This window comes from Scyliorhinus canicula, chromosome 4 (genome assembly GCF_902713615.1).
Source record: "Scyliorhinus canicula chromosome 4, sScyCan1.1, whole genome shotgun sequence".
Lineage (NCBI taxonomy): Eukaryota > Metazoa > Chordata > Chondrichthyes > Carcharhiniformes > Scyliorhinidae > Scyliorhinus > Scyliorhinus canicula.
In genome coordinates this window covers 88,270,693-88,294,466 of record NC_052149.1, presented here as the reverse complement: position 1 = coordinate 88,294,466, position 23,774 = coordinate 88,270,693, and the positions used below count along the sequence as shown (strand labels likewise).

The window sequence follows — 23,774 nt, the reverse complement described above, 5'->3', positions numbered from 1 at the left end:
AATTTGACAGAGAGTACCTCGGGGAGTCCGTTATCGTTTTTCTGGTGTGATTGCACAAACTGTTTTGCGACTATGTATTATGACTATGGGCCATCCCTGCCCAAAATGCTATGAATTGCCTTGTATGTGGGGTAAGTAATATGACTAACCAGTGAAAATTGCTCATCGAGCCGTTGCTTACCTAAAAAGACAGTCGTGATCTCCCTCTCATGGGACAGCACAGAGAAGGGAATCCAGGAACTCGAGGGGATATTAGGGTGGAGGTAATTAGCGTTGGACGGCCACCATTCAGATCCCTGGAATCCCATCCTGGTTCGTATACCATAGAGACCAGACCGGTTGGCCGAGGGCTGCTGTGCCACCTCCCAGAATCGATAGAGATGATCCGTGACTGTGCGGCACTTGTGGCCAGCGAAGCCACAGAGATAGGAAACCACAGTTCAACCAGCAAAATTGCTGCCCTACCCGAGGGAGACACCGGAGCTAGGACCCTCCGCATAGATCAGCCTGTTGAAGATTGAAAACTGCATTGTCCCGCCGTGGGTTGCCCCATCCGAACAACTATCCAGGTAAACTGCCACTCGTTGGATAAGGAGCTGGACATTGGGTCGCGGTTTCAATAATAAGGAGACAGACATTTGAGAAAATTAGGATGGGGATTCAACAGCTGGGTTTGCGGGACACCGAGACAAGCACCTACACGAGGGAACCTCTAGCCATGGCAGGCATGACCATGACCCCAGTTCTCTATGGACAGCAGTCCATTCGGCTACCCTTAATAATAGTGCGAGGCCTGGACCACATCTGCTAGACTAGGGGTGGGCAAACTACGGCCCGCGGGCCTCATGCGGCCCGCCAAAGGTCTTTATGCGGCCCACCAAGTCATTTTTAAAAAAAATTTTTTTTTAAGGTTAATAGGGGGGGGGGGGGGGGGGGGGGGGGGCTGTTGGGTTACTTACTGGTATAGGGTGGATACGTGGGTTTGAGTAGGGTGATCATTGCTCGGCACAACGTCAAGGGCCGAAGGGCCTGTTCTGTGCTGTACTGTTCTATGTTCTATATGAGACGCCCAGAATCATAACCGGGTGAAGTAATTATTTTACTTAATATACTATGCGGCCCTTTAAAATTGTGAATTTCTGAATGTGGCCCTTGCACGGAAAAGTTTGCCCACCCCTGTGCTAGACCGTGATTAGCTACAATGCCTATGGCTGAACTGGCAATGGATCTTCATGGATGGGCACTGGAGGACTTTTTTAAAAAAGTATTTTTATTCCAATTTTCAACATTTTACAATGACAAAAAAAAACAACCAACATATTAAATCCCCTACACAAGACCCCCCTCCCACTTCTTAACAGTCAACGGCAGCCAGCTCTCCAAAATGAACAAATCCCAACTCTTGTTGAACCCACCACACACGCGCGCATGCACACACACACACACCTGTAGGGCAAATTTCACCTTTCCAGGGCTAAGAGCTCCATTAGGTTCCCCTGTCACGCCAAGGCACAGGGTGGAGAAGCTGACCTCCACCCTGACTGGACCACCTGCGCGTTATCACCGAGGTGAAGGCTTAAACATCTGCCCCCACACTGTCTGCAGGTCCAACACCCAGAATATGGCCTCCAGAGGACCGGGCTCCACATCTGCATGCAGAACCGCCAAAATGGTGTTAAAAACGGATCACCAGAACCTTTCCGACTTCGAGGCAAAGATCAGAACATATGTACATGATTAGCAGGACCACCCCCACACATCTCACAGATGTCATCTACCTCCTTAAACAGCCGGCTCATCCTTGCTTTTGTCAGGTGCACCCTGTGCACCACCTTCAGCTGTATCAGCCCCAGCCTCGCACATGAGGTTGAAGCATTCACCCTCCCTAACATCTCACACCACATTTCCTCCTCTGCAGCATGGTAACAGAATGGTTAACATTGTGGCTTCACAGCACCAGGGTCCCAGGTTCGATTTCCCGCTGGGTCACTGTCTGTGCAGTGTCTGCACGTTCTCCCTGTGTCTGCATGGATTTCCTCTGGGCACTCCGGTTTTTTTCCCATAGTCCAAAGAGTTCAGGATAAGTGGATTGGACATGCTAAATTGCCCTTAGTGTCCAAAAAGAAAAGGTTAGGAGGGATTATCGGGTTACAGGGATGGGGTGGAAGGGAAGGCTTAAGTGGGTCGATGCAGACTCGATGGACCGAATGGCCTCCTTCTGCACTGTATGGTCTTTGTTCTAATGCCGCCCCGAACTCCTTTTCCCACTTAGCCTTAATCCCTTCCATGAACACCTTTTCCTCCTCCAGAATTCTCCCATAAATCGCCGAGACGACCCCCTTCTCCAGCCACTTCACTGACAGCCCTTCCTCCAACAACGAGGCGGCGGGCGCTATTGGTAAGGTCGGAAAAACTTTCTTTGCAAAGTCCTGCACCTGCATGTATCTACAATTCTCCTCCCGCGCCAGTCCAAACTTTTCAATCAACTCCTCCAAGATCGCACACCGCTCTCCCAGAAACAGACCTTTCGTGTCTCTGACACTCCCTCTCCTCCCATCCCCAGAACCTTGCATCCATCCTCCCCAGCTCGAATCCGTGATTCCCCTTGATTGGCATCAGCCTCGACCCCGCTCCCAACCTAAAGTGTTGCCGGATTTGCCTCCAAATCTTCAGTGTGGCCAACGGAAGCGGAGCCGTCACCAGTACCCGCAATGCTGACTCCCTACACGAACCCACCTCCGTCCTTACCCATAAAGCCTCCACCTCCCTATTCCAACCCCACATCTTTTCCGCATTTGCAGCCCAGTATCAAATTTGGGAGGCCTAACACCCCTGACTGCCATCCCTCTGCAATACCACATTCCTTATCCTGGCCACTTTCCCTGCCCAGACGAATGAGGAAATCCGTCTATCCACCCCCTTGAATAACACCTTGGGAAAAAAGAATGATAGGCACTGAAATAAAAACAAAAACATTCATGTTCACCGCCTGCACCCAGCCTGTCAACGACAGCGGAAGATTATCCCACCTCAACCTCAACAAATCTGCTTTCACCCTCCCCACCAAGCTTGAAGAAATTTCCAAAGACCTGTCCAATCCTGAGCCACCTGCATCTCCAGATATCTAAAACGAGAAGCTGCCACATGGAATGGCAACCCCCCTACCTCGACCCCTGCCCTGGAGCGGAAACCACAAAATACTCACTTTTCCCCCAAAATGCCTGATACCTTTTAAGCAAACCTATTATGACCCCCACAAGGAGCCTGCTCCGAAACATATAACTAATCATCCACTTATAAGGACACCCTATGCTCCATTTCCCTCACTATTCCCTTCCACAACTCTGAGCTCTGCAGCGCAATAGCCAAGGGCTCTATAGCCAATGCAAACAGAAGTGTGTGTGTGGTGGTGGGGGGGGGGGGGGGGGGGGGGGGGGGAGGGAGAAGAGAGAGAGAGAGAACATGGGGTATCTCTGCCTCATTCCCCAATGCAATTAAAAATAACCTGAGTTCATATAGTTCGTATGCACGCACCATATCGGATCCTTATACAGCAACTTCACCCATGCCACAAACTTAGGCCCAATACCAAACTTCCCCAATATCGCAATCAGATAACTCCACTCTCAAATGCCTTCTCCGCATCCAATGTCCTCCAACTCCCTTTCCTCTGCTGGAGACAGCACCACATTCAGCAGCTGCCGCACATTCGATGACAGCTGCCTGCCCTTAACAAACCCCACCTGATCTTCCCCAATCGACCTCGGTAGGCACACCAATAACCTTAGCGCCAGCACCTTTGCCAATATCTTAGAACCTACATCCAGTAGAGATATGGACCCGTCTGACCCATACTCCACCAGGTCCTTATTCTTCTTTAGCAGCAACGAGATGGAGGCCTGTTCCATCGTTTACGGCGAAACCCTCCTGACCACTGCGTCCTCAAACATTTCCACCAGCAACGCCGCCAACTTATCCTTAAATTTCTTGTAAAATTCCACCGGGAAACTATCCATCCCTGCCGCCTTCCTTGTCTGTATCTTCCCAATTGCTGCCTTCACCTTTCCTACCCCTCTTGCCCCGCCCCCTCCATTTCATCCACCCGTGCGCATTCCAACCCCCCTCCCCAAGACCTCCCTCATCTCCCACTCATCCTCTGGTGGTTCCAACTTATACAACTCTCTATCAACTCCTCAAATACCTTATTAATCCACTCCGGGGCCACCACCAGCTTGCCTGCCCTATCTCTAACCCGAACTTTCTGCCTCGCTGCAGCTTGTCTACGGAGCTGACCTGCCAACATACGACCTGCCTTCTCCTGCCTACTCATTGATGGCCCCCTTCGCCTTTCTCAGCTGGCGTACTGCATTCCCAGTGGACAGTACATCAAACCTCGCCTGCAACTCCTTCCTCCACAAAACATCCCGGGTCCGCGTCCCCCGCATACCTCTCGTCCACTTCCAGAATCTCTTCAAAAAATCATTGGCATTCCTCCCTCTGCTCCTTATCCACTGTAGCCTTAAATGAAATAACCTCCCCCCTCACCACTTTCTTTACAGCCTCCCAAACCACCGATGGCGAGACCGCCCCAATATACAAAAACCCCACATACTCCTCAATCACCCACCCCATTCTTACACAGACACTCTGGTCCAACAACAACCCCACATCCAACCTCCACCCTGGCTTCTGAGCCAACCCCTTCTCCAGGACCATGTCCATCCATGTGGAGCATGGCCGGAAATCACAATTGCCAAATACTCTGCCCTCTTAACTCCACCTAACAGCAACTTTCCCACCACAAAAAAAAATCCTCAAGAACACCTTAACACCTTATGCACCAATGAAAAAAGCTAATACTCCCGATCTCTCGGGAGTCATGGGTCAGCCCCACCCCATCTCCCCCATGAACCCTGACAACGCCTTTGCACCCCCCACCCATCCCCAGTGGGGTCAGCGAGCGACCCTCGGTTTCAGCCCTGTATTCCATCCCTCCCCAAAATCAACTCATGGGTGTCCAGATTCAGAATGGCCGCCAGTGTTTTCTTCACGAACCCCGCTTCACCCCAATTGGGTGCATATACGCTAACCAATGCCACAAACCTTCCCTCCAGCACACCCATTACAATCGTGTACCTATCCCCCCTGATTCACCTCCACCTTCTCCATCTGGAACCTCACCCGCATGCCCACCAAAATCGCCACTCCCCAGGCCCTACTATAAAAGCCCGAATGAAACATCTGGCTCACCCATCCCTTCCTAAGCCTCATTTGGTCCTTCACTCCCAGGTGGGTCTCCTGTACCATCACCACATCAGCTTTCAAATTCTTCAAGTGTGAGAAAACCCTCGCCCTCTTCACCGGTTCCCCCAACCCTCGCACATTCCACCATTCTGACCGGGGACCTCTCACTGCCCCGCCCCTTCGATCTGCCATTGCCACTACCCCAGGCCCCATCCATTCGGCAGGACCCACCCTATCTTCTAGTTACCGTCAACCCCCACCCCCAACCACCACCACCACAGGGCCCACATGACGGCAGCCCGGATGAGCAGGTTCTTTGAGGAGGTGGAGGACAGATGTAGGCAGTGTGAGGTCAATCTTCATTTGGTAGCACAGTGACCCTTGCCATATGTACATATGTTTTGGGCATGTCCGAAATTGAGGGGATTCTGGCAGGGATTCGCAGACGTTATGTCAGAGGTCCTGGAAGGGAGGGTAACTCCGAGTCCAGAACTGGCAATATTTAGGGTCAGCGATATGGTAGGGTTTCTCAGTCTGGAAAAAAATCAAGTTCGCCTTGAGAGGATCAACTCAGGGATTCATTCAGAGATGGCAACCATTCATCGATTTTTTCAAGGAAAATTGAATGTCAGTAGTAAGGAGAGGGGGGGGGGAGGAAAACAGGAGGTATAGCAATGTTAGATAAGGACTGGGAACTTAGTGTACGGGTAATTAGGGAATAGGGCGGGGGTAGTAGGGCACGTTGTTTTCTGTTTTTTGTTCTTTTGATGTTTTGAGTGTTTCGGCCCGCGCGGTTGTTTGAGAAACGTTAATGTGTTACACTGAGAAAATTACAAATGCTTCAATAAAATATTTTCTAAAAAAAAAACACCCCCCTTCCCAGAATCCCCCCAGCCATTTCCTCTTGCAAACACCTTGCCCAGTATTGATCCCCTCCCCCACCATTCACACCTCCCAGGCCCATCAAAACCTGCCCAGACAGGCTCCAACACCCGTGGCCCCTGCCCCCACCATACTCCCGTTCATTAGTCAACCTTCGTTTGGTCGCATGGTGATCCTTGCCAGAGCCCCCTCCTCTTCCCAGAAACACACTCAGCAAACTGACCGCTCCCCCATGCCCCACCCCACACTCCCGCCAAAAGTGAACTTCAACCATCCAGCCATACAAGCAGAGTAGGGAGAATACATCAACAGGGAAAAAACCCAGAAAAAATAAATAAAAGGCAGTGAGAAAATCAAAGAAAAAAGATCCCAGTCCACATTGTCAAACAGCAAATCCCAGACTCATTTCAGTCCCAGTTCGTCAGCCTTCATGAATGCCTCCACCATCTCAAAATAGAAGTCCTTCGAATTGTGAGTCACTCTCAGCTTCGCCGGGTAGACCACTCCAAACCTCGCACCACTGCTGTCCAGCGCCGCCTTCACCTGACCAAAGGCTGCTCGCCTTCTCGCCAACTCCACCGTAAGATCTTGATATATACCTATACCAACACCTTCCCACTTCATCTCCCACTTCTGCTTTGTTCAACTCAAAACCTTCTTCTTTAACTGGTAATCGTGGAAGCAGACTACGACCGTCCTCAGTTGTTCATTCATTCGTTTTTGGCATTGGCCGGAGCGACCGATGGACCCTGTCCAACTCATAGAGGGAGGGCTTTGCCCCTTCCCCCATCAACTTGGCGAACATGTCTGCAAAGTACTCAGTCGGCCTCCGGCCCTCCCACCCCCTCGTGCAAGTCCACGATCCTCAAATTCTGTCTCCTCGACCTGTTCTCCAGGTCCTCCAATTTGGCTCTTAGCCCTTTATTGACTTCCAACACTCTGCAGCTCCTCACCCATCGAGGTGAACTGGTCACTGTGCTGCGACAATGCTTCCACCACCTCTTTCATCATCTCTTCCTACTCACACACCTCCATCGCATCTTCGTCAAAGCAACCTTCACCAGGGAAGCATCTCCTCCACCCACCCTTTGAGCGATCATTCCATACATCATGGACTTTGGCCACGGCAGAACGGAATTACACCCAAAAAAAAAGGACTGGCCTTCGTTTTGCGGTGAAGAAATTTCATCAATATGTATATGAGCATCAATTCACCATTGTGACTGTCCACAAGCCACTGCTAGTGCTTTTTAAGGAGGACAAGGCAATCTTACCAATAGCACCTGCCTGGATATAGCGATGGGCCCTATTGCTTGCGGCGTACGAGTATGTATTCCAGTGTCGCCCAGGCACGCAGATCGCGAATGCGGACACGCTGAGCCGGCGCAAGAAACATCAGAGAGTAGTGAACACAGCCCAGTCCATCACACGAACCCACCTCCATCCATTGACTATCTACACCTCCCGCTACCTGGGAAAGCAGGCAGCATAATCAAAGACCCCCTCCCACCCGGTTTACTCACTCTTCCAACTTCTTCCATTGGGCAGGAGATACAAAAGTCTGAGAACACACACAAACAGATTCAAAAACAGCTTCTTCCCCGCTGTTAATAGACTCCTAAACGATCCTCTTATTGACTGACCTCATTAATACTACACTCCTGTATTCTGCACCCCATGCCGGTGTTATGTAGTTAAATTGTGTACCTTATGTTGTCCTAATATGTATTTTCTTTTCATGTACTAAATGATCTGTTTGAGCTGCTTGCAGAATAATACTTTTCACTGTACCTCTGTATATGTAATAATAAACAAATCCAATCCCTTTATTTATTTATTTTTTCAATGTATTTTATTCCAAACATATTCAAAGGTACAAAAACATAACTAAATCAAAGAGCATTCTTCACACCTCACAGTTCACAGTTTGTGCAATTTTATTCCCCCTTTTCACCCCCCCCCCGAGCTCCTCCTTCCATTTCTCCTTAATACTCACCATCTGTGCTCCCCCAGCCACCTGTATATATCCACAATCCTTCCCTTCCACATCTGGGAGCAGCAACCACTCCAATAAGGTATACATTAGCAGCTTGGGAAACTCTCCATTCCTGCTGTGCAAAGTCCATCACTTGCATATAGCTGAATTTGCTTCCCTCTCTAAGCGCCACCCTCTCATCCAGCTCTTCCAGACTTGCAAACCCCTCCTCAGTGCCAGCGGAAGTGCCACCGTCACCATGGTCCTCAGGCTAGACCCCCTACAGGACCCTTCCTCATCCTAACCATTCAAAACCCTCTCCTTCCGACTACCACCTCACCTTCTCTGCGTTTGCTGTCCAATAGTAGTGCATCAGATTTGGTAACACCAACCCCCCTCTTGGCCTCTGCCTTTTCACCCGAGGTGCCTTCCCCACCCCTATAAACTCCAAAATCGCTGCATCTGGAATACAAACAGGAACCTTGGCAAAATGTTCATTTTTACAACCTGAACTCTCCCTGTTGGTTGTAATGTATCCCATCTCCTAAAGTCCTCCCTGACCTCCTCCACCAACTTTGTTAGGTTCCATTTGTGCATCATTGCCGGAACCCCCAAATACCTAAACCTGTCCCTGGCAACCCTAAATGGTAACACCCCAAGTTTGGCTTCCCCACCCACTGCATTCACCAGAAACACCTCACTCTTTCCGACATTCAGCTTATTGCCCGAGAAGGCCCCGGACGTCTCTAGTATGTTCATGATTCTCCCCATACTCTCCAATGAGTCCGATACGAACAGCAGCAGGTCGGCTGCATCTGGTGTTCTCCTTCACCCTCACAATCCCCTGCCACTCTACTGACCCCTTAACGGCCATCGCCAAGGGCTCTATCGCCAGTGTGAACAGCAGCGGCGACATTGGGAACCCCTGCCTCGTTCCCTACAAAGGCCGAAGCTCCATGAACCCATCTCTGTCCATGAACCTGCCACCAGGACCACGTACAGCAGACATACCCACGCCACAAACCTCAGCCTAAACTCAAACCTTCCAAAAACCTCAAACAGTTACCCCCACTCCACGCGGTTGAAAGCCTTCTCCGGGTCCGGAGAGATGTGTCCATGGATCCACCATTCCCATCCTTTCCATTAACATTCCCAGCTCCTTCACCATTTTTAACCTTCCCATTGACTTAGGGCTTGACCTGTCCACCCTCAGTTCCAGCACGCAATTAAAATGACCCCCCATAATCAACTGATGTGTGTCCAGGACTGGAACCGCTCCCAGCAAGCCCTTCACAAACCCCAATTCGGTGAGTAGACATTCACTAACTCCACCGGCATCCCCTCCAGCTCCATGCTCACTATCACGTATCTCTTTCCGCCCCCTCCTCCAGATCCTGCACTTCTTTGGCACCTACAAACCCTGTTGTTTGCTCAGCAGGATGGCTAGCCCCCGCCGCTTTCAATTGAAACCAGAGTGAAATACCTGACCCACCCATCCCTCAACCTAACCTGATCCTTCACCCGGAGATGGGTCTCCTGCAAAAAAGACCACCTCTGCCTTCAAGCTCCTCAGGGGCAGCAGGGTAGCATGGTTAGCATAAATGCTTCACAGCTCCAGGGTCCCAGGTTCGATTCCCGGCTGGGTCACTGTCTGTGTGGAGTCTGCACGTCCTCCCCCTGTGTGCGTGGGTTTCCTCCGGGTGCTCCGGTTTCCTCCCACAGTCCAAAGATGTGCGGGTTAGGTGGATTGGCTATGCTAAATTGCCCGTAGTGTCCTAATAAAAGTAAGGTTAAGGGTGGGGTTGTTGGGTTACAGGTATAGGGTGGATACGTGGGTTTGAGTAGGGTGATCATGGCTCGGCACAACATTGAGGGCCGAAGGGCCTGTTCTGTGCTGTACTGTTCTATGTTCTAGGTGCGCAGACCTCAGACCTCTTCACCGGCATGTTCAGTCCCCGTACGTTCCATGTTATGAACCGTACTGAAGGCTTGCACCTCCACACCCCTCTACTGTCCGCCATCCTACCCTTCCAATTCTACCCCTTTATTTCACCCTAAACTGGGCCCATCCAAGATGGCCCCCTTCTCCCCCCATGACCCTGCTCCTACTCCAACAATGCCACATCACATCCCCCCACTTGGCCAACGCCGTGGCCACCAACCCCACCTCGCATCCGTTCACCAGCATTACCTGCCAGCGTGCCAGCTCCTGCCCGAAGTCTCCTACTACCTACCCCTCCCCCTACCCTTTCCCCCTTGAAATGAAATGTAAATCACTTATTGTCACATGTAGGTTTCAAATGAAGTTACTGTGAAATGCCCCTAGTCGCCACATTCTGACATCTGTTCAGGGAGGCTGGTACGGGAATTGAATCGTGCTGCTGGCCTGCCTTGGTCTGCTTTCAAAGCCAGCGATTTAGCCCTGTGCTAAACCAGTCCCTTGATTTGTGCAACCGGCTCCATGTGGACCCCACCCTCCCCCACACACATGTCCAAAACCACAGGTCACCCCCTCCAAAAAGAAAAACACCACGGGGGGGGGGGGGGGGGGGGGGGGTGCAGTTGCCCCCTTACAAACTTACTGTCCCTTAGCAAACAATCACATCAACAAAATCACCCCACCCAAGAAAAAGCCCCCCCCACCCTCAAGCCCCCACATTACTTGCATCTTCTGATCTCTGTTGTTCCAGCTCCTCCATCTCCCATTAACGTTCAGTTCTCCCCAGGTTATGGTCTCTGATTAAGTCATTTGCCACCTCTGGGGTTTCAAGATAGTATTCCCGGCCTTGAAAGGTCACCGAGGTACAGTTTCGCCGGGTACAGCACCTCAAACCAGATCTGCCTTCGGTAAAGAACTGCTTTGGCTTTGTTGAACGCAGACTGCCTTTTCACAGAATTTGAAAAAAAGAGGCCATTTGGCCCATCGAGTCTGCACCAGCCCTTGGAAAGAGCACTCTCCACCCTATTCCCATAACCCCGTAACCCCACCTAACCTTTTTGGACACTAAGGGCAATTTATCATGGCCAATCCACCTAACTTGCACATCCTGTGGGAGGAAACCGGAGCACCCGAAGGAAATCCACGCAGACACGGAGCGAATGTGCAGACTCCGCTCAGACAATGACCTAAGCCGGGAATCGAACCTGAGACCCCGGAGCTGTGAAGCAACAATGTGAACCATTGTCCTACCTTTTTGCCAGCTCCCCTCCAATGTCCTGATAGATTCGGATCTTGTTCCCCTCCCATTCACAGTTATGCTTCTCCCTGGTCCACCACAGGATCTTCTCCTTCTCCACAAACTTATGGAGCCTCACAATCACTGCCCTTGGTGGCTCCTCCACTCTCGGCTTCTGCCTTAGGGACCTGTGCACCCTATCCACCTCCAGGGCCTTGTCCAGCAGCCCCTTGACCACCAGCGTCACCAGCATCCTCGAGACGTATCTCGTGGCACTCGAGCCTTCCACACCCTTTCAAGCCAACAATATGCATGTTCTGCCTTTTGGATCTGTTCTCCTGATCCTCTACCTTTGCCCTTGGTGACTTGCAAAGAGGCTCTAGGAGCCCCACCTCCGCCTCCAGTACCACCACCCGATCACTGTGATCGGACATCACCTTCTCCAGCTTCCGGATATGCGACCCCTGTACCTCGAGGTACTTCTCGACTCTCTGCATCAATTCTTTCAAGGTGCTACCGCTCTCTCGATGACCTTCGACCGGTCTTCACGCATCTCCTTTTCCTGCTGGCGGAACTCCTCTCTAATGAACGGCATCAACTGCTCCATCAGGGGTTTTCCAGCTTGCGACAACCGTTCCCCCTTTGCCATCTTTCCAGTTGTTGCTGCGCTACAGGTCTCCTCCAGTTCTTTGGTCAGGTTCTTTGGCCATCTTCTTCTGCCGGGTCTGATACCCAGCAGACATGCCACTCCCGGAGGGAACTTCTCCTCCACACCTTCAGCTACACTTTCCTGTCGAAATTCTCCTGCTTTTGGGCAAAAAGAGCACAAACCAACGCCTTCAAGCCATAGCTGCCCTGTGTGCGACCGCTCGCTCTATGGCTGCCACCGGAAGTCCCGGCTCCCTTTATCAACATGCACCCCCATCCCCACCAAGGACCAACGAGGTCATTTCAACGCTAAACAATGAGGGCACTTGCTGGTCATCGGCGCACAGATCTAGATGCCAAAGGACTCAGTATTGGCAAACAAGCCCCTCATTGTCTTGCACAGGGACCGGCAAGGGAAGCTGCTCCAAGAACTACAGGCCATTGACACCAAGATGCGGCAGCTCAATGTGGAAGATAATATGCTTCTTTGGGGAGTTTGCGTCGTGATCCCAAGCCAGGATAGATGAGCCATACAATGGACACCCAGGGTGTTGAAAATGAAGATGCTGGCCAGAAACTGTGGTGGCCAGACCTGGATGGTGACATTGAACGACTTCCCAACAATGTACCACATATCAGGGGCATCAGAAGCTTTCACCTGCCGCACCACTGCACCTATGGGAATGGTCGGACCGGTCTTGGGTGCGCCTGCATTCCGATTTTGTGGGCCTTTCCAAGGGTCCCTGTTTTACTCATGGTAGACACCCACTCCAAGGGAGCAACTGTGAAGAAACTACGACTCTCCGTCAACACCCACAGCATTCCGGAGGTGCTAGTTACGGACAGTGGTACCCCATTAACCAGTGACGAGTTTGCACACTTAATGAAGGCAAACTGGGTGAGATGGCTCCATACAACCCATCCTCGAATGGGCTGTCAGAGCAAGGAGTGCAGATCTTCCAGCGAGGGATGCCGAAATAGACCACGGGATCCATGGAAACGGGATTAGCATGGTTTTTAGTTAGTTACCTGACCACACCACATGCCACATAGCTGAACTATTGATGGGCTGGAAGCTCAGTACCCGCCTTAGCCTCACGTTCCATGAACAGACAGTGCAGAAGCACCTTGATCATCTCAGGAGCAGGGATCAGTGTTAGGTCATGCCCCACCCGAGGAACCGTCTTCCAGCCATGTCAGCCCAATACATGGGAGCCTGGGTCCCTGACATCGAGATGCGGGAGGTGGAGTATTCGGATTCCAAGATGACGACCCAGCAATCTGTGACCAGCACGCCCTCACTCTCATTCCTTCCCATTGTTACATGACAAATTAATTTGTATCAGGGAGGCGTAAGTTTTTTTCGCTCAACTTCATAAGTTATTTCTTACAGATTATTTGCTAGGTACTCATCAATCAACTTCCCTGCCTTGGCAGAAGGAAAATTATACTTTGGTTTTGAACATCATGTTCAACAACAACAAGCTTGGAACAACAAGCAGACAATAATTAATTGTCATCTCAAAACTACCTTTACTCTATTAAGCGTTTGTGCTGTTCAACAGTTTGATTTCATCTTCTATTGATTTGGATATGTAAGAACTCTGGGCGCGATTCTCCCAAAACGGGAGAAATCGTAAGGCTGGCGTCAAACCCGGGTGGGTTTGACGCCAGCGCGCCCCTTCCCGACCGGGAACCGATTCTGGTCCCCGGTCGGGGCTAGCAGCCCGACGCCGTAAGCTCCGGCATCACGGGCTTAACGAATTTCGTTAAGCCCGTTTGCCGGAGTTAGCGCCGGCTGACACGTCATATGACGTCAGCCGCGCATGCGCGGATTGGAAGACTCCAACCCGCGCATGCGCGGATGACGTCATCGCGTATTTGCGCGAAACCCGCGCATGCGCGGGCCGGGATGCCCCTCAGCCGCCCCGCGAATGGATACTGCGGGGCGGCGGAAGGAGAAGTAGTGCGCGGGCATCGGGCACCGATCGCGGGCCCATGGCACCCTTGGCACGGCCGTGGTACTGCCGTGCCAATCGGTGCCATGGTTATAAAAAGCGAGTTGTTCCCGCCGTTTTTACGAACGGCCAGACCAGGTGTGTTTGCCGTTCGTAAAAACAGCGTAAAGGGCTGGGACTTCGGCCCATCTATCAGCTGTGAATCGCTGCCGGCCGTAAAAAAACGGCGGCAGCGATTCGGGTCGGGAGTTGGGCGGGGGGGGGGGGGGGGAATAGCGGGAGGGCGGGAAAAATGTCGGGAAGGCCCTCCCGCTATTCTCCGACCCGTCGTGGGGGGCGGAGAATCGCACCCTCTATTCTTGTATTCCAACTATAGTCATTAAATTATATTTTTTGTAGGTTGTTATTCTAGTTATGTGACACATTTTTTGTATAAAATAACCACATACACATTTGGGTAGATTACCTTCTGCTCAAGTACACTGTTGCTCTGGTTTGACAGACTGTTGTTCAAGGAGCCTTCTTATTTTGCCTCCCATACATCCATAATACAATTTCTGCATTGTTGGCATTTTATTCAAATATCAAGTTACAGATTTTACTCCAATATCAGGTTCACCGCCAAAGACCTATGTTGCAGATATTTCAGCAACTGTGCCGTGCTCATTCAAATCTGCTCCAAAGTTATATTTACAACCTTTAAACAGTACTTTAAATCACAATCTGTCTTCAACATTTAATAGGATAGGTTTCTTTACCTTCTTAATTTTTTTTTCAACATCATTCTGTCTTTCCAGAGTTAGCTACTCAAGTAGATTCAACTACAAGAGCTGTGTGGGAGGTAGGAGAATTGTGAACTGGCAGTTACGTCTATATATTGTGTGAAAATCCTGTACACTTACCTCTCCTTTTTAATATTATGTGATTGGCAATGGGATTCCCACTTAAAATATTCATGAATCCATGTCATATCAGTATAAAATCAGAGTATAATGAATATGTATGCAGCACAAATACATGATTATTTTGTGATTACCATCTCTCAGCTCAGACAAATGTGCGGAGTAATTAATTAAAATATTTATCGAGATACCAGCAATGTCATAAGAATTCAAAAGTTTGGTGGGCAAATTAACTGCCTAGTTGGTTATTCAGACTAGGACGGCCGCAGGATTAATTTGCACTGATCTCAATCAAGGTCACAGTTGGGTTGCTACAATAGTCGGTAGTGGTGTTGTGGTAAACAAAATAGTCAGGATCTCATTCCCCATTGGCCTCTGCTGCAAAGGATTTATCAGGGTAATTCAGGCTAATAGTGTAGAATAGGTAATAGCGATTCGGTGGGCCATTACTATTTCCATTGAAATAAATTGAAAATAAAAATAGAGAGGTGTAAACTAGGCTGCCAAATCACTATCATCATTTTCCACTATCACACCAAACCATGATTACCCCTAATGTGTGATATGAGGTAAAATAGGATTGACTTGTTTGTTATTTGCTGGGAACCATGAGGCACCAGCTATTAGGATTGAGACTCATTTGTAAACAAAGGCCATGGGTGAGGTAAGCCACCCATTGGAGAGTATAGATCCCTACATTTACAGGCTAACACTAATCAATTTGCCACAAAATAACTCCTAATGTGGCAGTGTGCTAACGTCCTCATAACACATGTGCAGCTGAAGCAGCTGTGGCATTTTCCCAGGCCAAAAGAGAGATGTTTGGTCTACAGCTGTGATTTAAAAAATATCAAGTGATTTGGGAGTTGAGCTGTTTTCTCTTGAAACTCTTGTACTGAGGCAAAAGTCACAACCATCAGAAGAGAGGAGAACTTTGACAATAAAATACTGGCATATGTCCACAGTCCAAAGATGTGCATGTTAGGTGGATTGGCCATGCTAAATTGCCCTTAGAGTCCAAAAAAGTTAGGTGGGGTTACTAGGTTACGGGGATAGGGTGGAAGCTCAGGTAGGGTGCCCTTTCCAAGGGCCGGTGCAGACTTGATGGGCTGAATGGCCTCCTTCTGCACTGTAAATTATATCATTCAATGTGAACTGAAAATTATGGGCCTATGAGGCAGATGTAATCAAGCTAATAGTTATTATTAATTCCATTGTGGTTTGCAATAGTTATAAATAAGATACAATAAACTTACTTCATCTAATTCCTTCAGTTATTATAGGAAACATTTAAAGTCTGTTGATTAATTTATTGGGAACTTAGAATTAACACTGAGTATAATTGATACATAAATAAAACATTATTGTCAAGGGTTTCAGAAACAAAACATTGGGAGCTGCCAGATATTTTTGACACTAGAAAGGCAACAGACCAAGCCGAAAGAGATTAATAGAGTTAATCAGCTATCAGTGTATTCACTGTTTTGATGTCACACAAAGCCTATTAGAAACCAATGACATTTTGTCCCAGTTCAGACCCAGATGGAACATCTAACCACTTTTGATTCTGGCAGGAAAGGTCTTATTTTAAAGTGATGGATTGTAAACAAGGCTCTGCACTGCATATCTGTTTAGGCATGCATAATGTAAAATGGGCATTTGTGCACATCCAGTATTTGTACACACACTCACAGACTTTTTCTTCCACATGCCCAGTCAGTTTAGTCTGGGTAAAAGGTGGTCACCCTATGCAAGCTACTACCACCTGCAACAAAATGCATGACAGCTAACTCAAAATTATATACACCACGCAACAAGCGAGCTCAATAAATTTCATTCCTCTAAAACTGATAATTGCTGGAGGAACTGTGATCAGAGAGATAGCATCCTACATATACCCTGACCATGCCTCCATATTTAGCCATTAAAAGACACTCCAGGAGACCATAAGTGACATGATCAGCCTTATCATTCTGCAGGTCGATGCGTGTGATTACTGTACCTACCCATTGGATAGAACAGGCCCCTAGTTACAGGCCAGCACTGATCTATTAACAACAAAAAACTCCTAATATGGCAAAGTGCAACCTTCCTCATAACATAAAAGTGCCTAAAACAATTGTGCATTTTTCCCAGGCCAAAAGAGTGATGTTTGGTCTGCAACCATGATTTTAAAAATATCAAGTGATTCGAGAGTTGGGTTGTTCTTTCAAAATACTCCCTCATCCCCCACTCCCATACCATAACTACCTTTAACAGAAGGGATGCAGGGGGCGGCATAGCGGTGCAGTGGTTAGCACTGATGCCTCACGACAACGAGGAGCCAGGTTCAATCCCAACCCGCGTCACTGTCCGTGTGGAGTTTGCACATTCACCCTGTGTCTGCGTGGGTCTCACCCCTACAACCCAAAGATGTACAGGTAGGTGAATTGGCCATGCTAAATTGCCCCTTAATTGGAAAAAAAAGAATTGGGTACTTTAAATTTATATTAAAAAAAGAAGAGCTGCAGATTAACATGAACAATTCACTCGTAGATAGGGAAAGGCAGCAAACCCAACAAAAGGAACATTAATAGGCAAAACTGCCTCCTTCCCTAACCCAAATGAACCTCAAGACCAAGAAATCTCCTTAACCGCATACTGCCCCAACACATGCAAGAAAATGTAACGTACCATTGTACATTGCAATGTTCATGTAATCAAATTGCACAGTAACTCTATAAAATATGTGAATTTAAACTTTTGAAAAGCACAGTAGCACAGTGGATAGCATTGTGGCTTCACAGCGCCAGGGTCCCAGGTTCGATTCCCCGCTGGGTCACTGTCTGTGCGGAGTCTGCACGTTCTCTCCGTGTCTGCGTGGGTTTCCTCCGGGTGCTCCAGTTTCCTCCCACAGTCCAAAGACGTGCAGGTTAGGTGGTTTGGCCATGATAAATTGCCCTTAGTATCTAAAACGTTTAGGAGGGGTTATTGGGATAGGGTGGAAATGAGGGCTTAAGTGGGTCGGTGCAAGACTCGATGGGCCGAATGGCCTCCTTCTGCACTGTATGTTCTATGTAATTCTATGTAATTCTACACAATAAAGAAAATACTGAGACTAATTTTGAGGATTGAAATGATTAGTTAGCATTTATGGTACTTCATTTTCATATGTAGATTTCCCTCCATTTTGGGTGTTTTATTTATTGGCAGTGGCTGTTGACATGAACATCTGATCAAGTGTTCCACATCCTTGGCACCTGGTTGCTTCACAGAACAGGATTAATGACCATGGGATTGTTATTGTAACTCTGAAGAGAAACAGTCCGCAGCTGATTACCAAGAAGTGACTGTCTTCTTATGCTCTTGGCGTAGCATAGCGGCTTCCTTGATGTTCACTCTGACAAAGGAAGGTTCAGACGTGGAGATAACTTCAACACGTTTATTGAACTAAGTACAATTCTCTTACTTAGGTTCGCCTCTACTGTTAATCCTTCTATAGCTACTCAGACTGACGAACCAGTCTGCTACAATCCACGTGGTGGGTGTGATATTGAATCAACCCGGTGTCTGTACTCACTGAGTGTCTCCACTGGAAAGAGGAAGATCATGTGTGCTGTGTCCTTTATATATGGGTTGGTGTAATGCCCCCCGGTGGTAGTGTCACCTCTGTGTGTATCGTGAATGCCCATTGATTGTGTCCTATCTCACTGACCTATTGGTTGAGTGTCTGTGTGTCATGTCTCTGGTGCTCCCTCTAGTGTCCAGCTAGTCTACGTGTACTTACATTAACCCCTTGTGTAACTACAGTGATGCATATCACCACAGTGACTGGTCCACAACATGCATATTTTGTTACACAGTCCTCTGACTGATTGCAGGCTCTTACTCATTCCTGGCTTAATGACATTGATTCTCTTGAAAAGTTATCAGTGATCTTCAAATAAAATAGCCTCTAGTTTTGGAATTTTACTTTCTTCACATCATTTTGGGAAGATGGTGGTGTAGTGGTAATATCACTGGATTTATAGTGAAGAGGCCCAGGTTAATGTTCTGGCAACATGTGTTCAAATCCCACAAGACAGTTGATGGCATTTAAATGCAATTAATAATCTAAAATTGAAAAGCTAACCTGAGTAATGATAGCCATTGTCTTAAAAAAGACATCTGTTCATTAATGTCCATTAGGGAAGGAAATTTGCAATCCTTGCCTAGTCTGGCCTACGTGTAACTCCAGACCCACATAAATGGGTTGACTCTTAACTGGTGTGGCAAGCTCAGTCCAAGGGAAATGAGGGCTGCTGACCTTGCCAATAGCATCCATATCCCATCAAAGAAAAGTTTTAAAGTGTATGGGCTGACCAAAGCGATTGAGGTGGCGGTAGCAACCATTCACGTGACTTTGGACAGGGTGGAGCAGCGGTTAGAATTGCAGGGCAGAACGTATCGGGAGGTGGAGGAGGCTGTTACAGACTACAGTGACCGGATTTTCTCTTTGGAGGCAGAAGTGTGTTGTTGGTGGAGGCTAGGAGAACCAGTCCAGGTGCCAGAACCTGAGGTTGCCAGAGGGCATTGAAGGTACAAACGCCACAGAGTATGTGGCAAAGATGTTCGGGGAGCTGGTGGGGGAGGGGGTCTTCGAGAGCCGGTTGTTGTGACAGAAGCCCAGATCTGGAGATCCACCGTGAGCGGTCATAGTCCGCCTCCATTGATACCTGGACAAGGAGTGGATTTTTAAATGGGCAAAGGCCATGCAAGAAAGTAGATGGGAGCACCATCCCATCTGAATTCATCCAGACATCGCGGCAGAACTAGCAAAACCATGAGCTGGGTTTAACAAGGAAAAGGCAGCGCTCCACAAGAGGAAGGTGCAGTTCAGAGTGGTGTGCTGGGCTAGGTTGTGGGTCATGTTCAAGGACAGGGACCATTATTTCAATACACCGGAGGAGGCGAATGACATTGGAAGGAAAAATGGACTAGTAGAGATCTGATTGTGGTTGTTATGGAGATTTGAATGTTACATGTTCATGTTTCTTGCCTTTTTCTGTGTTTTTGATATTTTGTTTTTTCTTCCCATGGCAGTATGGGGTTGCCTGGGTAGCTTGTTTCATCGAAGGGGGTCACAGTGTTGCTCGTTATGCTCTCCTTAATTTTCTCTGTTTTAATTACGTTTTCTCAAGAGTCGCCAGGTATCTTTTCGATACCGCCACAAGGTTCAAAACCGAATACTGATCAAAGACTCGATACACCAGTTAGTAAGTTTGAAATCAATGCACATTTATTTACACACACAGTCAATTATACTCATGCACAAACTCTACTCACTAAACTACAACTACTACTAAAAGCCTATACTTAGCTTCAGGTGCCCACTCAGTCAGAGAAACAATGGCCATTGTCGAGTTCTGAGGCTGCTGGCATCAAACTGGTATAGTATAGTAGCTAGGAGCGTCTATCTCGTAGCGTGCGTTGACTTTAGACTTACTTGGCTGGTGCTTGGCGGGTCTCTCATTGCTGAGAGCCAAGGCCAAGATGAAGGTGAAGAAGAAGAGAGCGATCTGTTTTGGGGGCTCCTTTTTATACCCCAAAGGGGCTTCGCGCCCTTTTGGGCGGGCCTTGAACTTGGCCCCAATTAATTGGACCATGTCCTAATCATTTGTATTGATTCTCTCTAATAAAGGGGTCGTTGCTTGATCGCTGGGCGGGTCCGAGGTGACCGTTGGCCTGCCTTTGTTTTAGTCTCCACTGGCGCCGGGGAGTCCTGCCCTGGTACCAATTGCTTAAATGTTTCTCTTTTGTCCCCGGAGATAGCTCATTACTATGCTAATGGCTTGTCGTATTGGTTTTGTCTGGGAGCTGCAAACTCCAATCCACAGGCAAACCCTGCACCTGCTTGTTTTCTTAGTACTGTCCAATTTTCCCTTTACTCTTTGCAAGTGTCCATTTTGAAATCGGGACGTGGCCACCCCAGCTGGCTACAACAGGATCTTTCCTCCCAGTATATATGGGGCAAGATTCTCCATAAATGCGGAGAGTCGTAAAGGCTGCCGTAAAACTGGCCGTGTTTCACGGCAGCTTTCACACCCGTTCCCGGGACCCGATTCTCCCCCCCCCGCCCAATCGGGGCTAGGAGCGGGACCCCGAGAATCACGGCGTCACGGCCTTAACGACTGTCGTTAAGGCCGTGCGCCGAGATGACGCGCGGCTGGTGTCTGTATGACGTCAGACGTGCATGCGCAGGTTGGAGCCAGCTCCAACCCACACCTGCACGGGTGACGTCATCACGCCATTGATGGAACCCGCGCATGCGCGGTTCCGCATTTCTCCACCGCCGCCTGACAAGGTGTGGCGGCTTGATCTTGTCGGGCAGCGGACGGGAAATAGTGCGTCCCTTTTGGACGCAGGCCCGACGATCAGTAGGCACCGATCATGGGCCTGTCCCCTCCCGAGCACAACGGTGGTGCTCCCGCCCAAAATGGGCCTCTGGATGCCCCAAACGGGCATCCAGCGCACGTTTTTACGACGGCAGCAAGCAGGTGTGTTTGCTGCCGTGAAAAAAAGGGCGTAAAGGCCCGGCTGCTCGGCCCATCAGCCGCGGAGAATCACGCGGCGAGCGGCGATTCGTGACGTGGGTCGGGTGAGGGGGGGGGGGAGAATAGCGGGAGGGCGCAAAAAATGTCGGGAGGCCCTCCCGCTATTCTCCCAACCGGCGTGGGCAGTGGAGAATCGCGCCCATGATATTTGATGAGGGATTGGGAAAAGGGGGTGTTTATTTTTTTTCTTGTTTGGTTCTTTTCTGCTAGCAGGTATGCTAATTAACAGGAGTGAAATTGGGGAGAGGACTGCGGCTGGTTACCTGGGCAGGGAGGGGGTGGGGGCACGGTGTTTTCTGTTTTGTTTGTGGGGTAAGGTAACGAGGCTGGATTTTCTTTGTTTGGGGTGGATGAGGGGGGGAAGGTTGCTTTTTGGGGCTGGGTGAGTTGGTTATCTGAAGTTTGAAGGGGAGAGGGAGGGGTGAAGATGGGGAGGATGTAGGCTGGGAGGTCGAGGGGGGTTGGCAGGGGAGGGTAGAATGCTAAATGAAGGTTTCATTGTTTATGGGTTTGTGATGGTGGTGAGGGTGGCCATTTTTGTTGGACCTGGAATCTGGGTACATTTGGGCCCTGTTGGATCTCCTCACAGATGATGTATTCTAGTGGGGGGGGACAGCTTTTCCACTCGAATTTTGACATGTGGATAAGGGGAGTTACGGTGATGATTAGCAGGAGAATGGCCTTTACAGCAGCCAGACAGACCCTGGGGGCAATGTGTGATAGTGAGTAGGGTGTTGCCGTGCACGCTGGTGGTTTTAGTGAACATATATGCACCGAATTGGGACAACGCGGATATTATTAAGAAGGTGTCCTTGAGCTAGATTCACATCAGTTGATCGTAGGGGTGATTTCAATTGTGTATTGGACCCAACGATGAGTAGGTCGAGTCCCACGTCTTTTGTAACTTTAGAGATGGCAGTTTTCATGAAGCAGATGAGGTGGTGGATCCGTGGAGGTTTAGATATCCAAGCGAGAGGGAGTTTTCCTTCTTTTCACACATGCACTGGGTCTACTCCCGAATAGATCTTTTTGTGTTTTTTAAAAATTAATTTACGGGATGAGGGCATTGTTGGTGAGGCCAGCATTTATTGCCCTTCCCTAGTTGCCCTTCAGAAGGTGGTAGAGAGTTGCCTTCTTGAACTGCTGCAGTCCCTGAAGTGTAGGTACACCCACAGTGCTGTTAAGGAGGGAGTTCCAAGATTTAGCCCCGGCGACAGTGAAGGAACGAGGATATATTTCCAAGTCAGGGTGATGGGTGACTTGGAGGCGAACCTCCAGGTGTTGCTCTTGTCCTTCTAGATGGTAGCAGTCATGGGTTTGGAAGGTGCTGTCTAAGAAACCTTGGCGAGTTACTTCAGTGCATCTTGTAGATGGTACACAAAGCTGCCACTGTTCGTTGGTGGGGGAGGGATTAAATGTTTGTGGAAGGGAGTGCAAACAAGCGGGCTGCTTTGTTTTGGATGGTGTTGAGCTTCTTGAGTGTTGTTGAAGCTACATTCATCCAGGCAGGCAAGTGGAGAGCATTCTATTACACTCCTGACTTGTACCTTGTAGATGATGGACAGGCTTTAGGGGGTCAGGAAGTGAGTTGCTCACCATAGGATTCCTAGCCTTTGACCTGCCCTGGTAGCCACAGTATTAATATGGCTAGTCCAGTTCAGTTTTTGATCAATGGTAACCCCTAGGATGTTGATTGTGGAAGATTCAGCGATGGTAATGCTATTGAATGTCATGGGGCGATAGTTAGATCCTCTCTTGTAGGAGATAGTCATTGCCTGGCACTTGTGTAATGTGAATGTAACTTGCCACTTGTCAGCCCAAGCCTGGATACTGTCACGGTCTTGCTGCATTTGGACATGGACTGCTTCATTATCTGAAGAGTCACAAACGGTGCTGAACATTATGCAGTCACCTGCAAACATCCCCACTTCTGACCTCATGATAGAAGGGAGGTCATTGATGAAGCAGCTGAAGAGGGTTAGACCTTGGACACGACCCTGAGGAACCCCTGCAATGATGTTCTGGAACTGGGATGATTGACCTCCAACCACCACAACCATCCTCCTTTGTGCAATGTATGACTAACCAGCCGAGTGTTTTCCCCCTGATTCCCATTGACTCCAGTTTAGCTTGGCTCCTTGATGCCATACTCAGTCAAATTCTGCTTTGATGTCAAAGGCAGTCACTCTCACCGCACCTCTAGCATTCAGCTCTTTTGTCCATGTTTGAACCAAGGCTGTGATGAGGTCAGGAGCTGAGTGACCCTGGCGGAACCCAAACTGAGCATCTGTGAGCAGGTTATTGCTGAGCAAGTGCCACTTGATAGCACAGTTGATGACTCCTTCCATCACTTTGCTGATGATGGAGAGTAAACTGATAGGGCGGTAATTGGCTGGAATGGATTTTTACTGTTTCTT

At 49.0% G+C, this 23,774-nt stretch overlaps 1 protein-coding gene across 1 annotated transcript in view; it reads left to right on the top strand.

Moving 5' to 3' along the window:
* Positions 1 to 12,460: 12,460 nt before the first annotated feature.
* Positions 12,461 to 23,774, top strand: part of cdcp2 (CUB domain containing protein 2) — an 83,984-nt gene continuing 72,670 nt past the window's right edge. The window contains exons 1-2 of the mRNA XM_038793509.1: positions 12,461 to 12,627; positions 14,681 to 14,724. Coding sequence (XP_038649437.1) covers positions 12,461 to 12,627; positions 14,681 to 14,724 — 211 coding nt within the window. The remainder of the gene's footprint in view (positions 12,628 to 14,680; positions 14,725 to 23,774) is intronic.